The sequence below is a fragment of the Prinia subflava genome, chromosome 1, assembly GCF_021018805.1.
Source record: "Prinia subflava isolate CZ2003 ecotype Zambia chromosome 1, Cam_Psub_1.2, whole genome shotgun sequence".
Taxonomy (NCBI): domain Eukaryota; kingdom Metazoa; phylum Chordata; class Aves; order Passeriformes; family Cisticolidae; genus Prinia; species Prinia subflava.
Window position 1 is genome coordinate 115654511 of NC_086247.1, and position 27478 is coordinate 115681988.

General features: G+C 44.2%; 2 protein-coding genes across 9 annotated transcripts in view; one reads left to right on the forward strand and one right to left on the reverse strand.

Moving 5' to 3' along the window:
* Window positions 1–6: 6 nt before the first annotated feature.
* Window positions 7–17017, forward strand: NKIRAS1 (NFKB inhibitor interacting Ras like 1). 2 transcript variants are annotated; one of them, XM_063409037.1, is made up of 5 exons: window positions 9–76; window positions 1060–1153; window positions 1796–1917; window positions 9497–9738; window positions 12536–17017. In XM_063409037.1, exons 3-5 carry the CDS (start codon window positions 1824–1826, stop codon window positions 12773–12775), a joined length of 576 nt encoding a protein of 191 aa, XP_063265107.1. In that variant the 5' UTR covers window positions 9–76; window positions 1060–1153; window positions 1796–1823; the 3' UTR covers window positions 12776–17017. The 2 variants fall into 2 exon arrangements, with proteins under 2 accessions (XP_063265114.1, XP_063265107.1); XM_063409044.1 differs by lacking the exon at window positions 1796–1917 and having other exon boundaries at window positions 7–76.
* Window positions 16673–27478, reverse strand: part of LOC134556709 (ubiquitin-conjugating enzyme E2 E1) — a 45309-nt gene continuing 34503 nt past the window's right edge. For 6 of the 7 annotated variants that reach the window (XM_063409007.1, XM_063408998.1, XM_063408990.1 and 3 more), the window contains 3 exons: window positions 25409–25541; window positions 18472–18619; window positions 17171–17553 (listed from right to left, as the gene is read on the reverse strand). In XM_063409007.1, the coding sequence (XP_063265077.1) occupies window positions 17456–17553; window positions 18472–18619; window positions 25409–25541 (379 nt within the window). In that variant the 3' untranslated portion in view covers window positions 17171–17455. Of the gene's footprint in view, window positions 17554–18471; window positions 18620–25408; window positions 25542–27478 lie in introns of all 7 variants that reach the window. The other variant, XM_063409016.1, reaches the window with a different exon arrangement.

Below are 27478 nucleotides of genomic sequence, written 5' to 3' on the forward strand. Positions count from 1 at the left end.
CCCCCCGCGGCCGCCAATGGGAGCCGGGGGCGGGGCCCGCGCGGGTCAATGGGGCCGGCCGGGACGCTCCGTCCAGGTGCGCGCTCGCGGCGGGGGGCGGCCCCGGGGGCGCGCTCGGGGGCCTGGGCTTTGGGGCACGGCCCGCCCGGGGGCTGCACCTGGGACAGGGGCCCGGCGAGACGCGGCATCCCCTGAGATAGATACCCCCTCTCCCCAACCTCCAAAAGAGCCCCAGGTCAGGGATGGGGGTGGGACTTTGCTTAAAACCCCGAAAAGCCTTAAAAAAAAATAAAAATCGTGAGACTATGAGGAACGGCGAAGGGAGCTGGGTTTGTTTAGTTTTGAGAAGAGGAGGCTCGGGGAGGGGGGGAACCTCATGCCTCTCTACAACTCCCCGTAAGGAGAATGTAGTGAGGTGTGACTGCAGTGAGAGGACCAGAGGAAATGGCCTTCAGCTGAGACAGGGGAGACTCAGATTACATATTACATAAAATTTTTCACTGTTAGGGTTGTCAGGCATTGGAATATGTTGTCTGGGGAGGTTGTGGAGTCACCATCCCTGGAGGGGTTTAAAAGGCATCTGGTTTGGTGGTTTAGTGGTTACGGTGGTAGTTCTGGGTTGATGTTTGGACTGTATGATCTTGGAATGGATGTCTCTTCCAACCTAATGATTCTATTCTAAATAATAAATGCTACAGGAAAAAACAAAAAAAAACCCAAACCAAAAAGATCCCAAAAACAATCCCAAAACCTTTTCAGTGGAGGGTGGGGAGAGGGCATCTTGGAGTCCCTGGTTCTTCAGGCCCTGGCTTTACCCACTGGTCTGCTCCTGTCCCTGCTCCCATCTCTCCTGCATATGGCATGGAACAGGTTGAATGGGTGGTTAAATGACCTGGTCTCATTGGTGGCATCCTTACCCATGGCAGGGGCCTGGAAGATGATCTTTAAGCTGCCTTCCACCCTAAGCCATTCCATGTTTCAGTGAGTTAGGCTTTCCCAGCCTGCAAGACCTTTCTGCTTCCCTAGCTGTGGCTGCAGGATGACCTTTCTGTTTTTCAGCGTTTGCTTTTCAGAGAACCCTGGCTTGTGAAGCATTGCCTGGTTAAACCGGAATTGAAGCAGGACAACGCCAGTCCCTCCTGGTCCTGAAAAGGTACTCTTCAGCTCTCTCTGTGGGAAATGGCTCCAAACAGCAGACTGAGTCAGGGCCTGCTACCCTGCCATGGCTCACTGGCAGAGGGAAGTGCCCCTAGCTGCTGGATGCCTCCTGCTAGAACCAACCCCCACCCACCAAACTGATTTAAAGCAGACCAAAAAACCTGCTTCTGCATTTGTTTCTTGTGCTTCTGCCTTTAATGGTCCTGTTTCCTGGTCCGTACAAGCTAGAAACTTTCTGTGAGCAGAATAAAAGGGAAGGAAGCACCATTTTCTTGCATTTCCAGAAGCCATCCTGGTACCACGAGATACCATCAATCCCCTGCAGACCCAGGAGGGCTGATAACACACACACACACACACCCCACCGCACCCCGGGGCTGTGCGTGCCCCAGCGCTCCCGTCTCCCCAAACCTGACAGGACAAGTGTCAAGGCTGCAGGCAAGCATCAGCACCACTGGCAGCAGCCTAAAACCTGAAAAAAATGGTGTGGGAGGAAACTCTAGTCCTAAAAATATCAGTCGCTGGCGAGCGCTGGGAGGGAGCTGTGCCCCCGCCGCTTCGCGCTGTGCCTTGCGCCTTCCGTGGGCTCGGCTGCCGGCGGGTGCCGTCCCCGCTCACAGCTCCCGTGTCTGCACAGGGCTCGCTGGAACCGGCCCGCGGGAAGCATGGGAAAGGGCTACAAGGTGGTGGTTTGTGGCATGGCCTCCGTGGGAAAGACTGCGATTTTGGAGCAGCTTCTCTATGGAAGGCACACTGTTGGTGAGACATTTTTACTTTTGGGGGGAGGTTGTTTCCTTTTCTAGCATCTTGTTCAGTGTGGGCCCCAAAACGCCAGTCAGGGAGGAATGCGAACTGTGCTGAGGTGAAGGAGGAAATTAATGTGGTTTTGTGGCATCTCTGGGCTGTTCTCAAAATTCATAGTCCCTTGCTTATGGATTTTTAAAAGAGTCTTGGAGAAGAACCCGTTCCATGGTGTTCCCAGTAATAAAACACAAGAATGTTTAAAAAGAAACAAACACTGAAAGTAGGTGATGTGCCTGCTGCGTATTTACAAAAGAAATATCTCGATGCCATAGATGCCTGAAAAATAAATAGCTGTCACATGATAAGTGTAGACACTGTTTAGACTTTTGTTTCATCTTCTTAAAGCTTTATTTTGCTTGGTTTTGGCTAACATTTAATCAAAGCTCTGGAAAGAAAAACAGCTCAGCTTTAGGTTCCACGTTCTGTGCTGATTTTTGAAGGCCAAGTGTCTCTGCTCTCTAAGAAATCCTCATGGGGAAAACAGACTTGACAGAGGAACAGGGGATGCCTGATATTTGCTGTTCACAAAAGAAAGGGAACAAAGGCAAAGCCAAAAACATTTTCCTCTGTTTTCACATTTGGCTTTGAAAGGAAGGGTAATGATCATCAGGCTGACAAATTATTCCCGCCTCACCCAGAAACAAGGGGTAGCACCAGGGCTATGACAGAGGATGTTTTCTGAGCATTATTTTCTTGAGCCAGTAAATTAGACAATCAGGAGAAGTTGGATAAACACAAGGATTTCTAGCATGGTGCTTTGCAGCACTGCACCTTTAAAATGTGTGGATGGGAGGAATTTGCTGGCAAAGCGTGATACAGAACTGTGTGCTAATACCCGTGTTTAAAAGGAGGATTTCCTCTAATGTTGCAGCAACATCTGTTTCCAGCATCCTACCGAGCGCTAGGCACGTAGCCCCGTGTAGCTTTCAACGTGAAGGTTGCAAAGCTTTGCAGGCTGAAGGTTTTTCCCTTTGCTACCCACCTGCCTCTCCTCTGTGCCAGGCTGGGTGACTGTCAGAGACAGCCGAGCAGCATGAGCAAGGCCACGTTACTTAAATCGTATTGCCTTGCATTAATTCCTGCCTCCTATTAGCAACCCAGGCAGGAAGGATATTTGGGTGTTGCTGATCAGAGGAGCTATTTATGGAGCCAGCCATGTACATGATTATATAACATCATGGACAACACTGGCTGACAGAACCAGAGGGAGGCCTCGTGCCTGGGGTTTAGCCGTGGGCGTCCCTCTGTCACTCCCAAATGCCCTGCTCCAGCTTGGCAATTGAGCAATGCAGACCTCCCCCCTGGCAGGGGCCAATTAAAAAGATCATTTTGCCTTGCCTGCAGCTCTGCTCTTATTTTTTGCAGTTACTGATAAGGTAAGGAACAGCTGATAGTGGATGGGGAGTGCAAGGGAAGAAGGAAGAAGGTAGTTTCCTGTTTTCTGTGATGTCAAGTTGTATTCCTAAGACATTCAGAGAAATAGGGCAAGTAGCAGAGTCAAGATCAAGATATGGAGAGTGTCCTTACAGAGCTGCTGCACCCCCAAGAGATGAGTGGCCATGGCCAGCAATTTTGATATCCCCTACACAGGCCATCAGGCACATTTGGGGGGATGGACCAACAAGCTGGTGCTTTTGGCAGTTCTGCTGAGTGGTCACCGTCCTCCCTGCCTCCTCCTCAGCACTCAGTTGTAGCAGAGGGTGCCTGGAGTATGGGCTGGTGGAAATGGTTCCCAGAAGACCTTCAGCTGCTGTTCCACTCTGTATTTATGTAACTCCTGAATTGCAGAGGCAGGCTGCCATTGTGAGGATCTCGCTACTCAAGAGTCTGAGGAACGGTGGGTCTTTGACTGCTCCTTAGCTGAGCTGGTCTGAACTGCACAATGGTGGTATCATTGCAGGGGTGGCCCTGAAACACGATTACAGCACCTTGATCCTCATTTCCTAAAGCTTGTGAGCTCCAGAAAGCTGACATGTGCATCTTGGCTGCTGGCCCTTTTGGCCGGAGGCAAGAAGGGACTAGTGTGTTTGCTGAAAGCCTGTCTGTTCAGAGCCAAAGCAGCTCACTGGGCATGGCAACATGGACACAAGCTGTTTCAAAACCTGTGCTTCCTGACTGACGTCAGGAGCAGCTCTGCGGCCGCTCCAAGGGCCCGGGAGCTGTGGGGAGGATGGCCGAGCCACCACAGGGAGTCTTTCTGTTCTGATGGCAGGCACATCCTCCTCCCAGTGACAAGAGGCACACTAGAACTTGGTGGGAGGCTCAGAGCACAAGGTCTGCTGCCGTTCTCCCAGGGGTTGCAGCCACTGTCACGAGGGTCTCCTCCTGGCTGTAAATCAGCCATGAGTCTGTCAATGCTCACCTGCCTCCTGTTGACTTTCCTGTAGAGAGGCGTGGTGGCACAGCTGGTGTCAGGGAAGTGATTAGAGTCCTTGGAGGTTTCGTGCTGCTATGTAAAGCCCTTGGCTTTGAGCCCGTGCTCCTGGCTGTGTGCTTGGTGATGGTGCTGTAAACCCAGTTGCGCTGTTTCTTTTCCTAGAAAAACATGCACCTTCAGGTCTCCCTGGCTTGTCCTGGATGAAGTTCCTAAGTGCCACTGTTAATTACATGGTCAGCAGCTAACACACTTGCAAAGGCACTAAGATTGCTTGAGGTCAAAGAGGAAAACGTACTCAGGAAGGAGGAATACCCCAAGAAAGGATTGTGTCCCTGTAGCATGACAGCAACGATGTCTGGTATTGGACTTTGTGTTAGGCTTTAAACTGCAAGGGAGTTTGCCTTGTGTCCCAAGATGGGAAAGGAGAGGACAAACAGATGAGAGATGCTCTCAGAGCCACATAAAATGATGTAGCTATTGCATGGCAGACACTCTCACTGAACAGGAATAAAAAAAAAAAAAAAAAAAAGTTTGAAATGGGTGCAGATTTAGCACTGAGTCATGTAGGGACTGTGTCACCTTAAGTCAGGCTAAATAGTTGCTAAGGATTGCACATATGTATGTGGTACATACACAGGTACAGCATGTACCCAGGTGGCCAAGCAGGCCCATGGCATCCTGGCCTGTATCAGCAATGGTGTGACCAGCAGGACCAGGGCAGTGATTGTCCCCCTGTGCTCAGCACTGATAAGGCAGCATCTTGAATCCTGTGTTAAGTTTTGGGCTCCTCTCTGCAAGAAAGTCATTGAGGGGCTGGAGTGGGTCCAGAGAAGCAAAATTAAGCTGGTGAAGGGAAGGGTCTGGTGCACTACTGGGATGAGGAGCAGCTGAGGCAGCTGGGTTTGTTCAGCCCGGAGAAAAGGAGGCTCCAAAGAGGGACCTTGATGCTCTCTGCAGATACCTCACACGAGGGTGTAGCCAGGGGGGGGTTGGTCTCTTCTCCCAAGTAACAAACAACAGGACAGGAGGCAATGGCCTCAACTTGTGTCAGGGGAGGCTTAGATTGAATATTAGGAAAAATATTTTCATTAAAAGGGTATTCAGGCATTGGAACAGGCTGCCCAGGGAAGTGGTGGAATCACCATTCCTGGAAGTGTTCAAAAACCATGTAGATATGACACTTGGGGACATGGTTGAGTGGTAGGCTTGGCAGTGCTGATTGAACAGTTTGACTCAATGATCTTAAAAATGTTGTTCAGTCTTAACTATTCTATGATTCTGTGATTGCCTGGTACCTGGGATGATCTCTCTTTTTGGGACTTAAGTGTTGTCCAAATCCTCCAGCTTCTCTTGCTGGTCTGAAGAAAGAGAGGCCAGTCTTATCTCCTCAGCCATGAAAAGGGTCCTTGACTGGCAGCAGAAGATGGTCCCACTAAGTACCTGGGGTACCTGGCACTGCTTTGCCTGACCTCTCTTGACCAGGCTAGCAGGAGACTTGCTGGCTCAGCTTTGGCACAGGACATGTCTGTAAAGAGGATGGATATTTTCCTTAAACTGTGTTCAGTTTCCTGTTCAGTGATGGTGCAGAAAGGAGTCTTCCTTCTGCCTTTAAAATATTTCTGGCCTCTCAGCCTATACTAAAGCTCATCAGCTCAGGAGGAGATGAGATCTCTCCCTTGCAGAAAACTTATCTCTGCCTCCTGGCTGTGTAAATAGCTGGTATGGTCAGGTTATTCATAAGCAGCTATTTCAGATCTTCTTACTTGCTGGGAATGAAAACACCATATATTACTGTGGTGGAAGCCATAATGAGAGAAATTGCCTCACTTGTTCCAGCTGGAGGGATTTGGGGTTTTGGCTTACGCACTTTGGATGTGGAGGCTAGTTAACCTAATTATGCATTCATAGAATCATAGAATGGCTTGTGTTGGAACAGACCTTAAAGATCTTCTCCTTCCAACCCCCTTCCCATGGGCAGAGATATCTTTTTACATCTTCACTTCTTAAATTAAAGCTACCTGGTAATAGATGTGCCATCAGCTTTGCATTTTAGAAATAGATGAAAATGGAGCTGAACGTCTGTAACTGAGGGTCACAACCTGGCTATCTGTTGGTGGGACCAGTACTTCCCTAGCAGTTAAATCTAAATAGATCAGCTCCTCTTGAGGTTTGTCCAGCTCTTTCCCAAGTCAGGGGTCTTCTGATACACTGTCTTTTGAGACCTAAATAAGAAAAGCCTGTTATTCTGCAGTATACAAATATAAGGAATAGCATGTTTTAGGAGCTCTTTGTTGAATTCCTCTGGAAAATGGAAAAAGAGATTACACAGGAGATCTTCAAAAGTACTCAAGAAGATACAAAATGTGTACTGCATTAGTGTTCAAGATCCAACTGGGAACTTTTGAAATTCCATTCCTACTGAAATTTTGATTTACTTAGGTACGTGCAGTCTATCTGCTGTGCCTAGCCTGAATGTGCAGTATTCATTAGTATATCGAGCCTTTTCTTTTCCTCATTGGGAAGCCACAAGGGGTTGGAACAACACCCTTTTATGACTGAGGCTTCCCATTGCAGTTCCTCTGTGGCAGCAGTCGGTAACAAAGACCTTTCTGCCTCTCCTTAGATTTGCACTAGCTAAGTAAGTGTTAGAGAGTGGCATCACTTCTGTCTCTTCCTCCTTTCTCTTTCCAACTTTTTTATATCTTTAGTTTTCAAAGGAGGCATGACATTGTGCACTATCTTGTTAGTTCCCCTTCACCCCTCTAACTTCTAAACCTGAAAGCTGGCCCACTGCAGTGCTCTGCTCCATGGAAAAACTACTGGAGCTGGCAGCAGTCTGCAGGACAATAACTTCCCAGCACAAGCTGCCCTTGCCCACCCAGGCAGAGATGGTGGAATGATGCCAGGGGATGCCAATGAAGGGAAGGAGAATCTGGATCTTTGCTGCAAGGAGGATGGGATGGTGCCAGCACCTTTCTAGGACACTGACTAGTGTTGCTTCTCTTACAACAACTTGTCTGACCCATGTTTGAATGGAGACCTAGAAAGTGTTTGAATGGGATGCTATTAACAAGAAGTGTAAATGTCATTGTCAACAAGATATGGCTGGTACATGGTCTAAGCTTTAGGAGCAGGGCCTGGAATAAGGTGACACAGATATTTCTAAAAATTATCTACGTTTACTTAAGAAACTGCTTGCATATACTCCCTCCCCCAGAGCATGTAGGTGAAATTTCACCTCTGGAATCTGATACTGGTGCATAAATTTCAACTTCCTCCTAAGTGCCCCCCCTATTTCACATCAAAATTTGTTGCTCTGTTCTGTTAAGTCCCAGGTCTTAAATTTTCCTCTTGGTTTTTAAAAGACATACTTTTCACTGCTGCTTTTAATGCCATTAGGAAGAGATTGTCACAGGATAACGTGGATATATTAGAGGCTGTTGAATTGCAGTGTAGCACTTAGAAGAAGAAAAACTGTACAGTATTATTTGTTGCTTTTTAAAAAGAAAATTTAGGTACTTATGGTTCCTTCCTTCTTGCCAAAGCCTTGTTTACTGATGCCAGTTATTTCCTTGACCTGTCTGTACAATGCAACGAGGCAGAGCAAGAATATAGTGGTGTGTCTAAACAACATTGCTGTATCCAGAAAGGGCTTAGTTACTACCTCAGTCTTTAAAAATGCCCCTTTAACACATTCTACGATCACACAGGATGCATTTGTGCTTCCTCTTTTTATTAACCTTTGCTTTGTCCTTCTGTTCTTGGTTTTGCTCCCACACATTAGCGTGGCTATATTTGGAGGCGAGATAAATTAAATCTTTGGAAACCTAATAAGAGTTTGATCTATGAAGATTGCACAGAGAGGGGCAAAAAGAACAGCTTGTGCCACTTTCCTGCACAGGAATGCTGCATACATCACGGGAAACCATCAGCGTGGGTGGAATGCTTTAGCTTGTTTGTCAATGTGAAGTGTTTTGAATAGTGTCATTGAATATAGCAAAATCCTTATTTTCATAGCCCAGATAATCCCTTGTGTTTTCTTAGACAATACACTAAAATGGTCCCTTTTTGGCAGACAAAGACAATAAAGCAGGACTCATTATTGTAGTCCTGCAACAGCAAATAATTGTACGTAGGAGTGCAGTGGAGGCAAAAATGTGGGTTGCAGAGAGCTTAGACAAATATTTAAAAGCAACTCTGAAAGTGGCCCAGCTACACTGTACATAGATTGTTTATATCTGTAACCTTATGCACCTGCATCCAGGAGGAACACAAAGCTAAGGTGATTTATGTGTTTTCACATTTGGCTTAGGAAAAATAATTTTAATTAGTTGAAAGTAAGCTGCCTTGAATTACCTCACATTTATTGTGGGAGAGGAGGAGGGTCAGAGAGCCAGAATGCAGGTAGTCAGGGTGGAACAGGTGATACATGTATTAAAGCCTGTTACCTTGTGCATGCTCTTGCCTTGCAGTAAGTAAACTTGTTCCTATTAACAAATCTGAGTAATTTTAAATCCCTAGGGGATGGAAAAAAGCTCACTGTGTATTTGAGTAAATATAGTATGCAGCTTTATTTGCCTGTAAAACTCCCCTTCCCTTTCTGGCTTAATTTCACCTGTTGGTTAGTTGTACCACCAATACACATTCATTTCCAGAATTATTCCTTTGGCTCCTGCTTTTGCAGTATGATCCAGCTCATTATGAGGCAAAGAAGTAGGCTTAAGATGTTAGTACTTGACTATCTGGTATTCCCTGGCTGTAGTTCCAAAAGGGTATGTTTGGGCAGGCTTGTTTTGCAGCATGTTTGGCACACAACTGGTAAAACTGGGTGGCTGGAGTTTGGAAAACTTGGGAGGAGAGCATATATCTTATCCTATTCTGAATGTTCATGTTGTATAGATTAATTTTACAGGCATAATCGTGTGCTTACATATTAATGCATTTACAGTGTCACTGTTGGAAATAGCTAGCACAGTCATCTGTGAATACAGCCCTCCATGGAGATGCCAGGCAAGGTCAAGGCCTGGTCAAGTCACTCTTGTAAAGTGAAAGCTGCACTGAAAGCTACTGTGGGGCAAAAGTCTGCTGCACTGCAAAGAATTCTTATAGTGAGGCTGTTCTTACTGCAGTGGAACATTCCTGCTTGTTGTCAAACAGGCTTAGAGGAGGGTGCCACAATGGAAGATGTGTATTTGGCATCGGTGGAGACAGACCGAGGCGTGAAGGAACAGTTGCGGCTCTATGACACCAGGGGTCTGCAGGAGGGCGTGGAATTGCCCAAACACTATTTCTCTGTGGCTGACGGCTTCGTCCTGGTGTATGCCGTGACCAGCCTGGAAGCGTTCCAAAGAGTCGAACTACTCAAGAAGGAGATCGACCTCTTCAGGGACAAAAAGGAGGTAAAGGCACAGTCGGCTAAATGCTGTATCAGTGGTAAGGAGTTAAGGTCGCAAAGCCCAGCTTTTGTTTCTGTAAACGTCTGATTGTACCCACAGCCTTGGGCAACCCAGCAAAAAGGAGGCCTTCACATGCCAGGGAAGCTTAATTCACATGCCATGCAGCTCATGCAAAAGAATGCTTCTCCCCCCCCCCTCCTTATTTCCTCTACTGCAGCTAAAATTCAGTCAGCTGAGTGCACCAGCCAGGACACTTATGACTAATAAAACATATGGTCTACAGCAGTGCAGCTCATGTTTTTTTTAGATTTTGTACAGGGGAAGTCAAGTGCATAGAATAACATAACGAAGGGCATTATCTTTGTTTGTTTTGTATTCATGTACTTGATGGCTTACAAACTAGTGTAATTGACAATGGGTCTCCCAGACATTAGTCAATTGGCAAAGCAGCTTTAATGTATTTTAACAACCATATTGAATCAATTCAATTGTGTGAAATGACTGCTCTATTTTCCCTTAGAAAGCAGCTAGTGTTTTCAGCTGACAGTGTTCCAGCTTAGCTAAACAAATATAACTTGCATGTGGCATTAGCATTACGGCTTTTCCTACAGTATCTATATTCTGGAGTGGTTTTCCCTGTTAAATGTCTTTAGCCTACAGCTTTCAAAATGCCTGTTTTATGCTGTTGAAAAGAAAAAAAGTGCATGAAGAATTAATTGGATAATGGTAGGGAGAGATTTTGCAAAAATGTAGCTTGTTTTGTACTGACAGCACACAGGGTGGTGGAGGAAGGCAGGCCCAGGTTTGATGGCAGATGAATGTGCAGTCACAGCAGAGGTATGTTAGGTGGTAGGGCTGGTGTGAGCTGCAGCCTGTCACGTAGATCAGGGATACAGGAGTCAAGCATAACTCCCCTGCAGGGCAAGGAAAGGTGGACAAGCAGGAAATTTTTCTCAGGCCCTGTTTTGGTACTATACAGCACGTTGTAATGCAAAGAGGGAGTCACAGCCCTAACAGGATCTGTGTCCTGCTTGTCTGTGTTACCCGTCAGAACCCTTCTCATTGCATGCAGGTACTTTAGAAAACAGCCAATTTGCTTATCCTTTTGGAGAGCTTAAAATTGTGATTTCGACTGAGGATTGTTTAAAAAGTGGTGGCCACAGTAAGATGGATAAAACAGTTTTCATTCCTGTGATTTCCATAAAAAATAGGCTTTAATGTGTACAAGGTGAGATCAAGAGTCCACCTTAAGGTAAGCTGTTAATCAGCAGATTAATGATTCTATGACTTAAAGTCTGGGTTCTGCTAGAATGAATTCTTTACTGAATTGGGGATGTATCTCCAGACATGGTGCTTCTGAGCTGGCAGAACTTCAACTTGTTGAGTGGCACAGTCTCCTGTTGTGTGGCAGATGACAGAAAGCACTGATGGCTGGTTCCTTGCCTCTGCTGGCTGTGGGGGCTCTCCAGCACGCACCTTAAAGCCTGGCCAAATTTTATACTAAATAGAGGTTTTGTTCTGTTATACTGGCAGAGCTTTGCCATAGCTAAAATTCAGCTGGAGCATGTGGTAAATACACATGAAGATTATAGCTTCTTTCAAAGCCCTCACAGAGGTGGAAAAAACCCCCTAAGCAGCATTTTTCCAAACACACTGGGCTGCTGTGGAAAAAAAAGGAACCCTCAGACCTCACAGGAACAGGACAAACATCTCTAGCTGGAAAGAAGCATAAGACATTCTGGAGTTATCCTGATGAACAGGAAGGAGCAAGCAGGTGTGGCCACAGCAAACCACACAAATCATCAGCAAGAGAGGACTTTATCACTTGATCTTTGTCAAACCACTAGTGTAGAGATGTAAACAGTTTGACTAAGGACCTTGAACTAAAAATTTAGTTATGGTTTCCCCAAAGAGTTGGTGTTGGTAAAACATTTTTAGAAAGCAGTTAACTTAAAATAAGGAGGAGCAGTAGCTTCACGTGGCCAGCACTGCCTTTGGCACTTCCTGGAGCTGAAGCACGGGGAAGGCTTCATGTACTGCCAGAGCTCAGCCACCCTGCACTATCTGGGTGATACGCAAGTCGCTTGATGGATCCTTACAACTGCAGATCTGAGGTGATAGCCCTGTGCTGCTCTCCTTAGCTAACCAGCTGCTCTTGAAACTGCTCCCCCGAGGAGGACGAGGACGCTGCTGGTGCTTATCTGCCCCTCTCAGCAGACTGTCCCCTTCAGTCCTTCGGGTGGCTCTTGGTGCCTGGGGCTGGGCAGAGGGGCCCCACAGCCCAGCCTGCCCGGACTGCTGGCGTGGCTGGCTTTATTTATATTGCGGGATGGGGCTTGGGAAAGAAACAAACAGGGCAAAATGCACCACTGTGGGATCCAGGCTTTCTCTGCCGCTGTGCGTTTTTTTCATCTCTCAAGCATCTGCTGCTGTGACCTACTCAGATGTCATGCTCTTATCATTTGTCTAGGGCAGCTCAATTGCCAAGTAAGTGGAGAATAGGGCCGTTTAACTTTGGATCTCTTGGGTATTGTTTCCCTTCAAGCATTGAGGGCGGGAGTGGGGTGCTGAGAAGGGGAAGTCCTGCATATCCTATGATTAAAACAAGCTCCCAACCCGTAAGTTGATGAGGCTAATTCAAATCCCAGACCCTGATCTTCCAAACTGCATGCAACTTACCTTGTGCCAGCGCTAAGTTACAGAACAAGTCTGAACTGTGTTGCTACTTCCCCGCTGTTTAAAAGGATTGTGACTGGGGGATGGTTTTAGTATAAAGCTCACCCTCTTGTTTGGTTTGTAGGTTGCAGTTATTGTCTTGGGAAACAAAACTGACCTCCTGGAACAAAGGCAAGTGGAAACGGAAGCAGCACAGCAATGGGCAAGGGCCGAGAAAGTGAGACTGTGGGAAGTGACTGTGACAGATCGGAAAACACTGCTTGAACCCTTCACCTTCTTAGCCAGCAAACTGTCCCAGTCCCAGAACAAATCAACATTTCCCTTGCCTGGAAGGAAGAGCAAAGGGAATAACTGTGAAAACTAGACCAGCTTTGCATTGTCTCCTGGTGCCAGGTCACAGTTTAAGTTCTTTTTGTGCTATTTGCTACTTGCAGTTTCACTTAAAGCAATAATATCATTCAGCAATAAAATCAGCAAGCTTATAGCTTATAGGTATCCTTCCTTCTCATAGACTTGGCTTGAAAAAGTCACTAGTGGCAAAAGCCTCAAAAAGCACTTTATGAGAGCAGTTACTTTGCAGCTGGGGTTAAGGAGGAGGAAGGGATAGATGGATACCTCTCTAGCAGGGGCTTTTACTGTGCCTGGATACAGCCATGTTGAGGGACAAATCAACAAGTATACCAGTATATAATCCCCCTGCAGATCTATAGCCTGAAGTCACAAAATGTATTAGCTGCAATAAAGCATTCAGTTTGGAAAGGCAATATATTTGAAATGGGAACATTCTTTTACCTTGATCTTAAACAGGGCCACGGGGCTTTTTGATGCTGCAAGAGACTGAGATCAGTGTCTTGCTGTAGGAGAAGGGTATGGACCAGGAGGAACAGTTACCAGATTTAGCCAATGATGTTTTGCTAGTGTCTGGAAGAAAACAATTCCCAGCAAAATCATTAAAAAACCACCCCCCACATCTTTGGGAAATACCCCAACATGACCCTTGTCAACAAAGTCTAGTAAGCAGTGCTTTCAGGTCAGGAATTCACTTGTAGAAACCAGAAAAGCTATCAGAGCACTCATTGATTGAACAACAACTTAAGGAGAACATAGCTGTGGGTTTGTTCCAGCATGTTCACTACAAATCAGTCACATTCCCATAGGTGGTAATTTTACTGAGAATTATATGGATCAATTTTGTATGCAGGAGGTATTGCTGGGCTCTGCTTAGGGCACGCTTACCTGAATACTCAGGCAAGCTGCAACAATCCACCTTCCCTAGGCGAGAAAACAACTGGTACAAAGTGCTGTATGACTCTGCAGGTGGGGGCTAGGGAGGGTCGGATGCTGCTTTTTGGAGACACCCCCGTGGCAAATGCCCAGAAATACCTGTACATGGTCTGGCTGCAGGAGCAGTTGTGCTGCATTTGACTCAACACTGGCAAACCCGTGTGCTGCAGAAATCTGCTGTCCCAGGCCAGCCTGGCAGTAAACTGAACAAAAGGGGATATACAGAGTGACAGAATGAGCAACTTTTCCCAGAGACAGGGGCCAGTCTTTGGCATCTAACAATCTGTACTAATTGATGCTAGCTTCTCTTTATATTTGAAGGCAAGAGCAGGGAGAGGGAGTGAAGTACCCAGCATTTTCCACTAAATTAATCATCTTTTGAACAAATACTGAGAATTTCACTGTGAATCAGCAAAACCACAAGCAATATTTGCACTGTCATACGATAACTGCTAAATAGTGTGCTTAATGATCACAATTAAGCTCATAGTATTGCTCTTCCTGAATACTGATTAATAAAGCCTGTCAGCATTACTAAAGCCTGTCAGCATTATTAATGTCAGAGCAGCAGTACACTTCACTGAAAATTAAGCAGGAATCCCTACTATTATAATGAAGGCAGACGAAACTCTTTATGTGCTTTGCTCAATATAGTTTGAATTGCTGTGGCCAAGGGGTAAGATAAGAGAGCAATTATGAATGAGCAAGCTCTTGTAATGCCCTGCTAGGAACATACAATTGTTTGCATTGCAACACTGCAGCTGAGTAAGCACTATAGCACGACCTTCCCCCACCTGGCCAGTAATAGTCATTGTCCCCATCGATGCTGCAGCATGACACTCCCTCCTCACTCATTTCCTACCGAGCACACGTGTACTCCAAGCTTCTCCCTACCCAGAGGACTCCTGCCTGCCTGCATGCTTGGGAAGTGGAGGTGACTTCAGAAGCAGTGGTTCACCTCCTCGCTGTAACCTCTTACCCAGGAACGGGTCATGTTCCTCTTCTTCAGCTCTGCAGAACCCTTCTTCTGGAAGGGACTTGAATCAGCCGTGGATCAATCAAAACAAGTGACGATGTCTACTACCAGCACATCACTAAAGCTGACCCCCGAGCCAAGGGAGCGCAGGCTGACAAGTCACAATGAACTTAAAATGCCTGGAGGTGGAAAGAATGGGGATGACTGGTTCCTGTCCATCTCTGCATGCTGCAGACTTGGTGCCAATTCTTCTGCCAAGACTGATGTCACCTGTAGGCTGCCAGAGCTGTGCAGTGGAAGTGTAGCTTGCTCACTCGGTCCACTGGACTCCCAGGGCTTGACAATGTTTTGAGACAGGGAAGAGAAACAGATCTTCCGAATTACTAAGGCCATTTTTCCAAATAGGCTACATAAAGGCAAACACATTTTCTTTGATTTGGCTAAATTTAGAGTTTAGATAATTCGAGGCATTCAGATAAAAAATCACCACCCACTGTTTTCTTTCTTAAACTTATGAAAGAAACTTATGTTTTTTTTCTAAATATTATAGTGTTTTACTGACAAGTGATGGAAAATCTAGTGTCTCATCTGCAAATGATATGCACACAGTAGCTGGTACTGAGTAAAAATGAAACTTGCTGTAGTAGAGCTTTCCATAGGGTTAGAAAGCAAAGTACAGAGTATAACATAGTAGCTAATGGACAGAACATGAATTTGTTCTTATTGTTCCACTGACTCAAACCCTGTTCTAGGTCACTGGGATCACTTACCTTTTGCAAAACTAGAGCCCCTTCACAAGATAACGGAGAAAAATTATTATAAAGAAAAACAAACTAGTAAACGAAACCCTCTTTCTCTGTCCCTCTAAAGCCTCTACCCTGCTGAATAAATACTGTACAAATCAGTTGCCCCATCAGTTACAACAGTTAATTTGACATGTCCTGGTGGCACAAAGCAAGAAGCTGCCTAAACCTACCGAGAGTAAGGCATTTACTCTTTACCCAGTAAAGGAGAGGGAAAGATTAGCAGAGATGCTCCAAGTGTGATGTAGCTATATACCAAAGAGGTGAACAGCTGGAGAGCTCATACACCAAAACACGTCCTGTGTCAAATGACAGCAGTTCAGCCGATGAGGGTAAGCTGCTACTACCCACAGCCACCCAGCACAGGAAAGGACACCTCTAATTAACAGATTACTTTGGACAAAGTTAGATTTGCTCTGTATCTAGACAGGAAGAAAAGTATGTAAATGAAACACACAGAGAATTTATTTTGAAGTACCAAACCAAATCTGAGAGCACAGGTGACCACCCAGCACTCACAAGAATGTCGCAAGGTGAAGCACTCGCCATGTGAAAATGAATCTGTGCTTCCGGCCTTTACCTTAAGGGAGTGGTCAGAAATGCCATATCCACAACTAACTGCCCTGTTGCTACACGCCTCAATGTAAACACCATGTCTCTAGGAGATAATCTTTATAGGTAGTTAAAGGATCTACAGATACTCCTTTACCGTGTTGTCTGCTACCTTAGCAGGACACTATTCCTTCTCTTCCAAGTGTGAATAGACCACTCCGTCAGAAAAGCATCAAGACATTCTTTTCTTCCTTTTACTACCTGCCTCTTTCCCTTCCAGATAGCACACACTTTTCTAGTTGTATTCAAACAACATGCCAGTCCTGCAGAGGCAACGCTTAAAACTTAAGCTAAAATGTAACTTGTGGAACCTGTGGCAAGTTACCTCCTCATGGCCAGGTCCCTGCACAGCACTTAGTGAACAGTTGTGAAAGCCTTATGCTGTCATTCATTGTATGGTTGTCTAGAACTGTCTTCCTAAAAAAGCAGCAGTCAGTGCACTCACCTGCAGATCTCTCTTGTCTTTAACCACAGCATAAATCCTCCAAGTGTACAGAGACACCATTCTGGCAAAATGACAAAGCAAGGGACCAGGCAGAAATCTTTTCTTCTTATTTTTTTTTAAACATCTTTTTATTAGCACAGTAACAAATGCAGACTTAAGTAGCCCACAACATACAACCAATCCACTGAGTGACTCCTATTCCACACCTTACAGTTAAACAGCTTAAGGTATTTCACTACAGGTTACCATAAGTCCTGATTAAACCCTTTATTCTTTTCACAAAGATAGATTGGCTTATAAAATAATACATTAACTACTTCTCATTTTATATATGAGGCCATATATCCACCTCTCCATATCACAGATCATGAGATGACAGTCTTTAAAAAGGATTTGTTAAATACCAATGTGCCCTCCATAGGGAAAAACAATCCCAACATCTTTTTACAAAAAAAAAAAAAAAAAAGAAAAAAGAAAAAAAAGAAACTCAACCCAGAATAAAATAAATCCCTCAAAACAAAACAAACAAAATGCAAAAACAGTGTGTAGTCTTGAAAGGACTTTTACATAAATGTCAACCTATGTACCTGTACAAAATTAAGCTGTTTTAATCTTTTACATATTGCAAGCAAACTGAAAACCAAAGAAGTCTAAGAAGTTTACATTCTTCTCGGTACTATATGTGAGCTAATATTGCTGAACTAATTACAGTCTTAAAGTATGCTATTCCAAATCCTAACTGTCTACTGTAGCAAGATACCTTAAGTTACAACAACAAAATCTTAGGAAATAAAAGACTGAATAAAATCTGTTATAGAAATACCCTACTCTTTACCAGCACCCTCCCTCCCCCCACCCCTTCAAAATCATAAGCAGCTCTTTCCATCACAGACAAATAATGTAAGAGTTTGACGAAAATCCCGTTTATGTAGCGTATCTTTTGGTCCATTGTCTGGCCATTCTGTCATGCTCTGCTCTGTTAGTCATATACTGAGTGGCAATGCTTCCAACCAGGGGGTCAGCTGAAAAGGAAACACACCACTTATTTCAGACAAGTCACCCAATAAAAACTTTTAAATAAAGCTGAAGTGTGAATTTCATACAAGACAAATACACAGGTAAGGTACACTGTAACAACCTAAACATGCTGAATTGATGACCTGTATCTTCTCTGATTTTGTGTATTTATGGTGATGTACTTGTCTGTAATTTAATAGAGTGAAATGCCAATAAAGTTTTAAGAAGTTTAAGACACAACAATCAATCATATTTTGCATTACTGAGGGTTTTCACCAATTCATGCATTCAGGCATTTCAGGTTTATTTTATTCCTCCTAAGGGTGCCCAAGATACTCAAGCTAAACGTAGATTGTAACAATGTAAAGCTGCCTTCTAGAAAAGATAAAATCTCAAGAAGGGGTTTAGTACAATTTAGTGCACTGTGAAATCTGGCCTTTCTCTCCTCTTTAGACATATAAAAATGCAACCTGTAAAATGACTTTGGAAATGAAGACACATTCCTCTTAACTCGTGTGGACAGCGGGTGAGTTAGAGCAGCAGTAATGACTACTTGTGGCACTGTTGGTCACTTCTTTTAAATGGCTGATGGAAAGTAAAAGGTCAACCCCCCTGTTTTCAGAACTGTTTGTGGCTCTTCAAGCTCTGTTACTGAACTACTGTAGCCTTACACACCGGGTTTGGGGGGAAGGAGTTTCCTGTGCAGGAGGATCACTTGTTTCCCCACGGGTCAGCCTGAGGAGCAGTGAACAGCAGGTTGGTGAGGTGTCTCTCCCCTCCAGCACCTCCAGCCCCTCTCCGACTGCCCTGGAGAGGGAAATGTGCTCCACCGCAGGGATGAGCTCAGCTGGCTGTACCAACGGAATGAGGGGGGCCACGTTATTTAGGTGCTGGGAGGAATGCGAGGCGGCAGGTGAACTTACCAGGGTTACAGTCTGTGAGGAGGGAGCAGATGGAGAGGAGAACTTTAGAAATGGTTAACGCTGGACTCCAGTTGTCCTTTAAAATGTCCAGGCAGATGACGCCTTGGCTGTTAATGTTACAGTGGTAGATCCTTGTCCGGAACGTTACCTGCGAGAGAGGGGTGTGAGCGGCTGTGCCGGGTGCCGCAGGCTGTGCGGAGGGACAGGACAGGACAGGACAGGACAGGACAGGACAGGACAGGACAGGACAGCACCTCCGAACGAGGGAGCGAAGCAGCGCCCGGCCGAGCCCGCTCCCGGGCTGACCCACGCCGGGCTGCCTGGGCCGCCGCCGCCCTCTCGCGGCCGAAACGAAAAAGAGCCGCGTTTAGAACAAAATGAGAAACAGTCCCAGGAGCCAACTTCCACGGTCTACGCAAAACACAGGTTGCGCTGGGTTTAATTTATATTTTTCATTTCTTTTAATTAATTTTTGTCTTTTTGTTCCTAGTAACAAAAGGGCCTGGGGGCCTTAACGTCAGCATTTTTCTCCTGGACTCCCAAGGATTTGTAAAATCCTCCAGACAGGTCAAGGCACTTGGAATCGCAGCTTCCATCACTTCTAAGAGGCTCAGCAATGGGGGAAGTTATTTAGATTTACTTGTTTCATGGTGTGACCGAGCTAGGCAGCTTGCCACAGAAGTTATCCAAAAGGGAAACACAAGCACCTGGAGCCATTCTCAGAACACTGTGGGACCTGCAGAGGCTTACCCTGACTCACTGAACAGTGACAACAAATTTGGTGCAATTTGCACAGATTAGGATTATGCACATGAATAAAAGCTGGGGGGTTCATGTCCTAAATCCTCAAAATTTGTCAGCTGTCTACACGTAGAAATTTTATTGTCTGTTTTACAGGTCACAGGAGTATTTGCAAAACACACTTGGTAAGCATGCAGTATGACAAGCACACACTAGTGCTTTCTCTCGAGATGGGACCAGCCCACACATAAAACCTGCCAGTCAATCCTCATTTTTTCTACTGCCTTTCTGATGCAAAAATTTGCCTGTGACCCTCATTCTCACAAGCTTGGGGAGCAGGCATGGGGTGGGGTGACACAGCTACAGAACCCTGGTGACCAGCATGTCCCCGTGTCCCTGTGCACTGGATCCATGCAGTGTTTCCAAGAATGCTCCCAATGCACAGAGCACACGGGCTATTTTTGGATTGGCAAAAGCCGTTGCTTGTCACACAGGAGACACCCACACTGCATGCCTGGGGAGATTTTATGCTTTATTTCTTGTGAGCTGCTTGGATTTTGGATTAAAACAGGAAGCAAACAAAGGAAACCCCAATCCCTGCACGCTTGCACATTATGGGGAAAAAGCAAAATGACTGCAAGAGAGCAGAGATGTGTTACCCTCCCACACCTTCTGCAACAAGCTGCCACTCCAAAACCAAGAACTGCCCATGCTTTCTACCTAGGGAGCCTTAGAGGCATAGCAGACAAGAAACCTAAATGACCTTTGTTTCCCATGTCATCTAATCTCAGAGGAAAGGCAGCAATTACTCCCTGCAGTCATGTGGAAGTCCACGTGCGGCAGCCTGAGCGGAGGGCGGATCTGCCTCTGCTGTACCTGCCCCAGCCCACACTGTTCAGGGCAAACCACCGCCTCTGCCTTGGGCTCCTGAGCAGCCCTCAGCCCAGCCCTGCTGCTTGCTCAGTATTTCTGTGTTTGACCTGCACCTTTGGTCTCCTTCCAAAAAGGTTTCTAACTGTAAGCAAGGCAACAATTTTGACAGTTTAAACACTTCCAGAAGGGGAAGCATGGAGTATTTCGAAGTTGATAAAATAAGGACCAAATTAACATAAGTCAACAGTTCTAATTTTTAACGACAGAAAGTTGTTAATCCTGTTTCTCAGCACCAAACCTAATACTCTGTAGACAGTCTCTCAGTCGACTACTAACTGATAACAAAGCATGAACGCTGTTTGCCTTTCAGAGTAAGATTTATTTTTAAATTATTTTTCATGAAGTAGGGGAAAGTGAAAATGAAAGAAGACTCCCATATACTTGCAGAGCAGCCTGGTTCCTTAACACACCTTAAGATATAATCCTTAAGGGACATATCCATGGCACTAAAAGCAGTTTTCTCCAGTTAGAGGAACTGTACCAAGCACTGTGGAAAAAATCTAAATTTGTTTTCACTTTAGCAGCAACTCAGAACTAGGATGGTGTTAGACACATGTAGTCCAGCTGTTTGCCATTTACAATTTTTGCTGATGGCACAAAAGCCAGCAATGCAGGGAAACCAAATAGAATGGGAAGAGAGAGAAATGGGAGGCCCAGTTGAAAGCAAACAAAAAATAATAAAGTAAATGCTCATTACACCCTAAAGAGGAAAAAACCTCACATAAACTTAGTACATTCAGACCAAAATCAAAAGAAACCGAGTTACTTAGAAGGTAGTGAAGAGAACAGCATGTGGAATAGCAGAAAAATATAGTGTAACTGAACAATCCTTTGGAAATGTCCCACCTGAGATTACATTAATGCAGTAACTACATGGAGTTAAGCACAGCTTTTGAAAAGACATAAAAGAAGCTAATCTCAACCTTACCCTGAAGTGATAGCAGAGGTTAATTTACACAAGCAGCAGAATAAGAGTGGGTGGAAGGAAGTGGTTAGAGGTTATTAATACAAATGATCAAAGCACACACACCAGGTCAATGCAAGCTACTGTTTTCCCCTCAGTAAATGAAATCTAACCCAACTATAATGTAACTCTTGGGAAAATGTCTATTGTAATAGTACAAATACTAAACTCTTAAATTCTAATTATACTTGTTTATTGGATAGTCCTAAGTCCAGGTACACCCAGCACGTGCCTGACTCATTTGCTATCTGAAACAAGCAAAACCAAAGTACCACACAAAATGAGAAAACATAAAAAGCAGAGAATGGATCAACACTAACATTTTCAAGGTGTTGTATAGAATACTCAATTAAATGCAAAAGAACTCCATTATACATATTTAGGACATGAAAGAGTATCTTTTTCTGTATCAGATTTCTGCAACTGAAGTTCCTTGTACCACATAATGCATTTCCAAGTCCAATTTTAAGATCTTTCATTTCTCCAACCTCAGCCACAGTAGTGTAGTCCCTTTAAATATCCTTACAGGAATCTAAATATCACTTCTAGCATAGTCTTTTGGCTCTCCTACAACAGGAGAGCAACATCCTCTCCAAAAACATTTACTCCAATACACTGAATCAAACCCTCAGCTGGAGCTAGACCCAGTCCTCAAAGCTACACCTGTATATCCCTCATCACATCTCTAAGATGCTCATCAGCCACACAGCATTTGTCAGTGTTTATGCCTCAACACCTCTCATATTCGTAAGGGCTTGGAAGCTTGCCAGGATAACCATTTTCACCTAATTTTATTTAAGAAAGTAAATCCTTTAATGACATTTCATTTTCAGGTTATGAAATGTGTTCAACTACAGGCACTTCACCACTGGGCAGCCCACCACAGCAGGAACTGCCTGCACAGGAGCTACCAAAGACTCATAGAAGTTTTCTTCCACTGGTCTTGCAGGGCTTACCAAGGAAGATTCAGGGGTCTTTTTTCCTTACAGAGCTTCATCTTTTCAGAGATCAAGGCTCTAAAAATTACATTCTTCTCTATTTTAAAATTACTCTACTGTTCTGTGCATGCTTATCATCAAAGTGATATACACTGGGTTTTGTTTCAAGTAGCTGTTTTTTTTATTTCTTGTCCTAAAAAGCATTTATAGGAAGGCTACTGTTGTTACATTAGCCTACCACTTAAACATGATCTACAGACAGTATTTACTCACTACTGCAAGTATTTGGACAGTCTGAAATCAACAAAACAGCAGGAATAAAGCAGGAATGATATGATAATCATATTTTCTACATTACCGTTCATTAACATTAGTGTAGATTTTAATACAGGAGCAGCTTTGGTTCTCAAAGGAAGGTTCTTCATTTCAACCTGAAGTGCCCAAGTAGAAAAAGCTTGCTCTATTATAGCACCACCATGCTTTCTCCTGTACACCATCTCAACCAGACTGAAGCTACACGTATTTTACTTCCATGCATACACATGGTTTGTAAATCAGCTTGGATTTTGCTAGATAAAAGACTCCATTTAAATGAGACTGCTACAATACAGTGAATCACCACTAAACTTGTCTTTTAAGGCCTCAGTAAGTGGTGCCTATCTGTTTGGTTTGTTTTAATCCCACCCTTCTTTTCATCTGGGTGAGGTTTCAGATCCAAAGATAAAGGCAAAGGGATCTCAGCAGCATTCCAGTCTGAGCTGGAATGACATAACTGTTTATTAGGTTCTGCATCAGGGAACTTGGCATATAGGGCTGTCTCAGTAGCTCTGGTAGTTACAGTATGGTCTTGCAAGGCATCCTACTTGACCCTTGAAGCAGCATGGTGGGAACACATCTGAGAGCAAGGGCTGCAACTCTGGCTGGGGCATTTGCCCCGTTTACCCAGCCTGTGGCAGATACTTCTACCCAGATGGAGCTGCTGAGGGGAGAGGCTACAGAGCGCGCTTCAGACTGCAGGCAGTGTGGAGACCTTTCTCCTGGGCAGGACAGCCAGCAGGCCTGCCTGCAAAACATGTTGCCCATGTGGAGGACCTCCTGCAGCAGCTGGCTGAGCTGTAGGAGGCAGTGAGAAGCCTGTGTGGCATCCGAGCCGCTGAGGAGGAGTTAGACAGAGCTGGTTGGAAACTGCCCTGGAGCCACAGCCTACAGCCAAACAGCCAGAAACTGCCATCAGCACAAGGGAAGGGAGAGGGGCCTATAATGCAGAAGAATGGGAGCTTGCCATGGCAAGGACCTGCAAGAAGAGACTTTCCCCCAAAGACTGAGGTGTTCCTGCAGAAACACTTGGCTGCTCTGAGATTGGAAATGCCAATCATATCAGAAAAGACACTAAAACCAAATAAGACAGCCCTGAGAGTAACAGGAAAGGACTCTGGAGCACGGGTAGTTTTTCTCATCAGTCCTCCTGGTTCAAAAGGGCTAGTCAAATTTAGCAAAGCAACAAATGGTTATGGGACTGGTGCTACAGCCAGGGGTTTGGCTACTTAGACCACGGGACTTACTTTGGGAAACCTGGTCTGCTGGGTGTTGATGGGATGCATCTGTCAGAGAAGGGGGAAGGGCCTGCATGGATGAACAAGGAGCTCCTGGAGAAACTCAAACACACAATGGAACTCTACAGAAAGTGGAAGCAAGGACAGGTAGCCTAGGAGGAACAAAGAGAGGTGGGCCTGTAAACTCATGAAGTTCAACGAGGCCATGTGCTTGTTCAGCCTGGAGAAGGTTCCAGAGACACCTTAGAGCAGCCTTCCAATACCTAAAGAGGCCCACAGGAGAGCTGGAGAGGGACTTTTTACGAGGGCATGGGCAAGGAGTCATGGCCTTTAAATGAAAAAGGGTTAATTTAGATGAGATATTAGGAGGAAATCCCTTATTGTCAGAGTGCTGAGGCACTGGAACAGGTTGCTCAGAAAAGCTGTGGATGCTCTATCCCTTGAAATTTTCAAGGTCGTGCTGGAGAGAGCTTTGAACAACGTGGTCTAGTGGAAGGCATACCCTCCTACAGTAAGGAGGTTGGAACCAGATGATCTTTAAGGCCCCTTCCAACCCAAACCATTCCAGGATTCTATGAGTCTGAACAAGCCTGGGCTGATACATGCTTCTGACTTGAAGCATAGAAAGCAAAGGTATAACAAAGCACACATGGAAAAGCAAAAGATCCCTCTTTAAATGCTTACTGGGCTCACAACATAATAAATTGCATACAGTTGGTTGGACAACAAACTATTCAACGAATTAAACAAAACCCCACAAAGCCAAAATTAAACAAAAAACCTACTCTAAATTGAATTAAATTCTGACATGAGAACCATCTGTGTTACCACAGAATCTCCAAAAAGAGATGGACATAAGTCAGCAGAAAAGCACTAGAGATATCCCAAGGTAGACCATGCTGTTTGTGAATTGGAGCCCTATCTTAGAGGTAGAATTTAAGGACTTGGTACTACCAGAAACCCTGAAGTTATGTGAGCAAGAACAGGCAAACAGTTTCCTTAATTTGGCAGGCTTGTAGTAATCTGTCTTGTGTAAGCAATTAGCCCTGCTCTGTTGAGATGGACTCATGGCCTGAAGAAGTCCTTTCCACTGCAGGCTAGACCAAAGTCTGAAAGATGGTGCAGTCATAGGCATTTATCTCATCAATGAAACAACTTTTAAGCAGAAAGTTAAACATGCATATAAATGCTTTCAGATACAAGACAAACACCAAGTGTATACACACACAAGCACCTCTTGTAACCCAACACTTTTCCTGTGGCCACATATTGGAACCACCGGATAACGTTCAGTTGCACTGGTATTTGCCTTAGAGCACTGGAACACAACACTGGAATGTAAGAGCTTCACAAATATAACACACCTACAGAAAGTTTGTTGCTGTACAAATAGGTTAACAACACAAGTGTCCAACAAAACTGAAAAATTAAATACTACTTTGGTGGCCAAAACACATGTAACTTATGCTTACAGTACCCAAGTTGCATGAGAAGTAAGTATTTGTATTGTTTCTCCTCTTCTCAAGTTTATTTACTTCTCATTTCTCAGTCCTGTCCCAATGCTTGCACTAAATGCTTTAGGACTTCTTATAAACAGAAGCAGGAAGAAAGAAAACAAGCTCTAAAATAATTATCAAGAGGTCTAGAAAAGCTGTTAACATTAGCTAATAGAAACTCCTGTAATGTCTAAAATCAGCTTAACTTTGTTCTTAAGAAGAGTGGATTTCAAATGGGCTGAGTTCCATTAACACTGAATGCTATTCATGTTTAGCACTCATGACTTAAGATGTTAGCTACAGGTCTCTTACCTTTGGAGGCTTGAAGGGATATTCTGGTGTAAATGTGATGTCAAGGAAGAAAACACCTCCCTCATAGACTGAACCTGGAGGTCCTAGAATGGTTGATCTCCATTCATAGATGTTATCACCTTTGGGGCCAGCACTAAGAGATAAAAACCAAAATAATTTAGAAATACTCACATAGCTCAAATAAATACGACTTCTTACATTCTTCAAATATGCTATGGAAGAAATATTTCAGTGTTAGTCTTCATACATCACCTGAAGTAGAGATGGATTAAAAGAGGATTAAATGCTTTCAAACCCCCAGAGATCTTACCTGAACTTATCAGTGTTCCAGACTGTTTAGTAAAACTGAGAAACTAGAAGTGGGATATGGTTTCCATCTTCTTTCTCTTGACAGTGACAAGAGCAGCATTGCCCAGAATATTCCTAAACATGCTACACTATCAGTACAAGAGCTAAGTCTCAAAGAAGGATTTCCTACTGTATTTCATAAACGTCTCTTCCATCTCAGTCTTAATAGAACTATACCACAATAAAGACCACACTAAACAAATTAAGGATTTATGTTCATTTTATTAATCTTGTGTGTTCTTTAAAATTAAAATATATCCTGCATTATTGTTAAACAAAGGCTCACAGTATAATTTAAGGAAGGCAAATTAATGATGACATCTGAAATATTAAAATTTTCTACACTTATATCATTTTGCTGCACTGATTCCTAAGATGAGGCCACATGATATCACCCTGCTGATATTGCTTGCATTGTGGAACTGCTTTTTTAAGGGGAATTAAAATCACTGTGTCAAATTAAAACAGCACTTTCTCAAATTAGCTCTGCTTATTTGAGATTCTGCCTAACCTGCCAGCAGCTCACTATGAGCAGTAAAAACTAAAGGTGCTGCAGAGATCAAATGTCTGCTTGGTAAAATTAGTTTTACTGATATCCTCAGACATTTGTACTCAGGAGTGTGCTATATGTCACTGAGTATTTCTAAGTACAGCTCAACCTATATAGCCATTAATGGTATAGGACTCCTTTGCTGCTTTTTCCCTTCTGTACTGCTGTGGTAGTATTTTGTTTAAGTAAATAAGATGCCAGAGCTGGAAAAACCTTTTACGTAACAGGAGGTGCTGACACAGCTTTTTCCTTCCTGGATGTACCATGGCTTCAGAAATCTCTTCTCCCCTTGTTCTGAAGGGGATGGATCTTAACATTCCTAATACAATGAAAACTAGCCTCGCCGTTCTTTCCTCCTTCTTTTAACAAGGCTCCTCTAAGACAGAAGGTAAAAATCAGGCTCTTTTCATATTATAATAATCACAGAGCAGTATTACTTCAGAGGGAAGGCAATACAAAAAATTCAATATACACATGACACTATGCATTTGATTAACATTCAGGGAAGCAGAGTAATCACTAAGTGTTAATAACAATGTTACAAACAGAAATACAATTGCAAGAACATAAATTGTCATAATAACAACAGTGATCAGAGACATTTTTCCCACCAGTTCCCAGTACTGGTGAACATGTTCTTGACAGCAGAAGAATCAGGAAAGGGAATTAATTCTGTTATCAAACTTAACATTTTTTCCCCCAGATTAACTTAATAATAAAATTTCACAATATGTTGGTGCTAGATAATTCAACAATCGTGAAGTTATGACTCAAAGCATGCTTCTAGGGAAAGGAAAGCATATAAGAAAGCAGTAAAGGAAGACAGATTCTCTGCAAATGATGCACCAGCCACAAGGGAAAGATTTTTCTCTCCAGAACACAAAACGCCACACAGCTCAAGATCAGTATTAAATTAAAGTAAAAGCCATTCCATCCTGAACACTCCTGGCATCCCACTCCACCTTAATAACTTGTCCCTGTCCTATGCAGGTCCATATATTTGGGCACTCAGTACTCTCCAGCTACCACTTGAGCGTTAGACTGGAAAAGTGTTGTATTTTGATGGGAAGCTCTGTCTCTGGAAAGACACCAACTTATCTGTGCAAACTCACTGAAAAGGGCTCTCTGGGGCACCCTTAGCTACCGCTCCAAGGAATCACCTCTTTATGTAC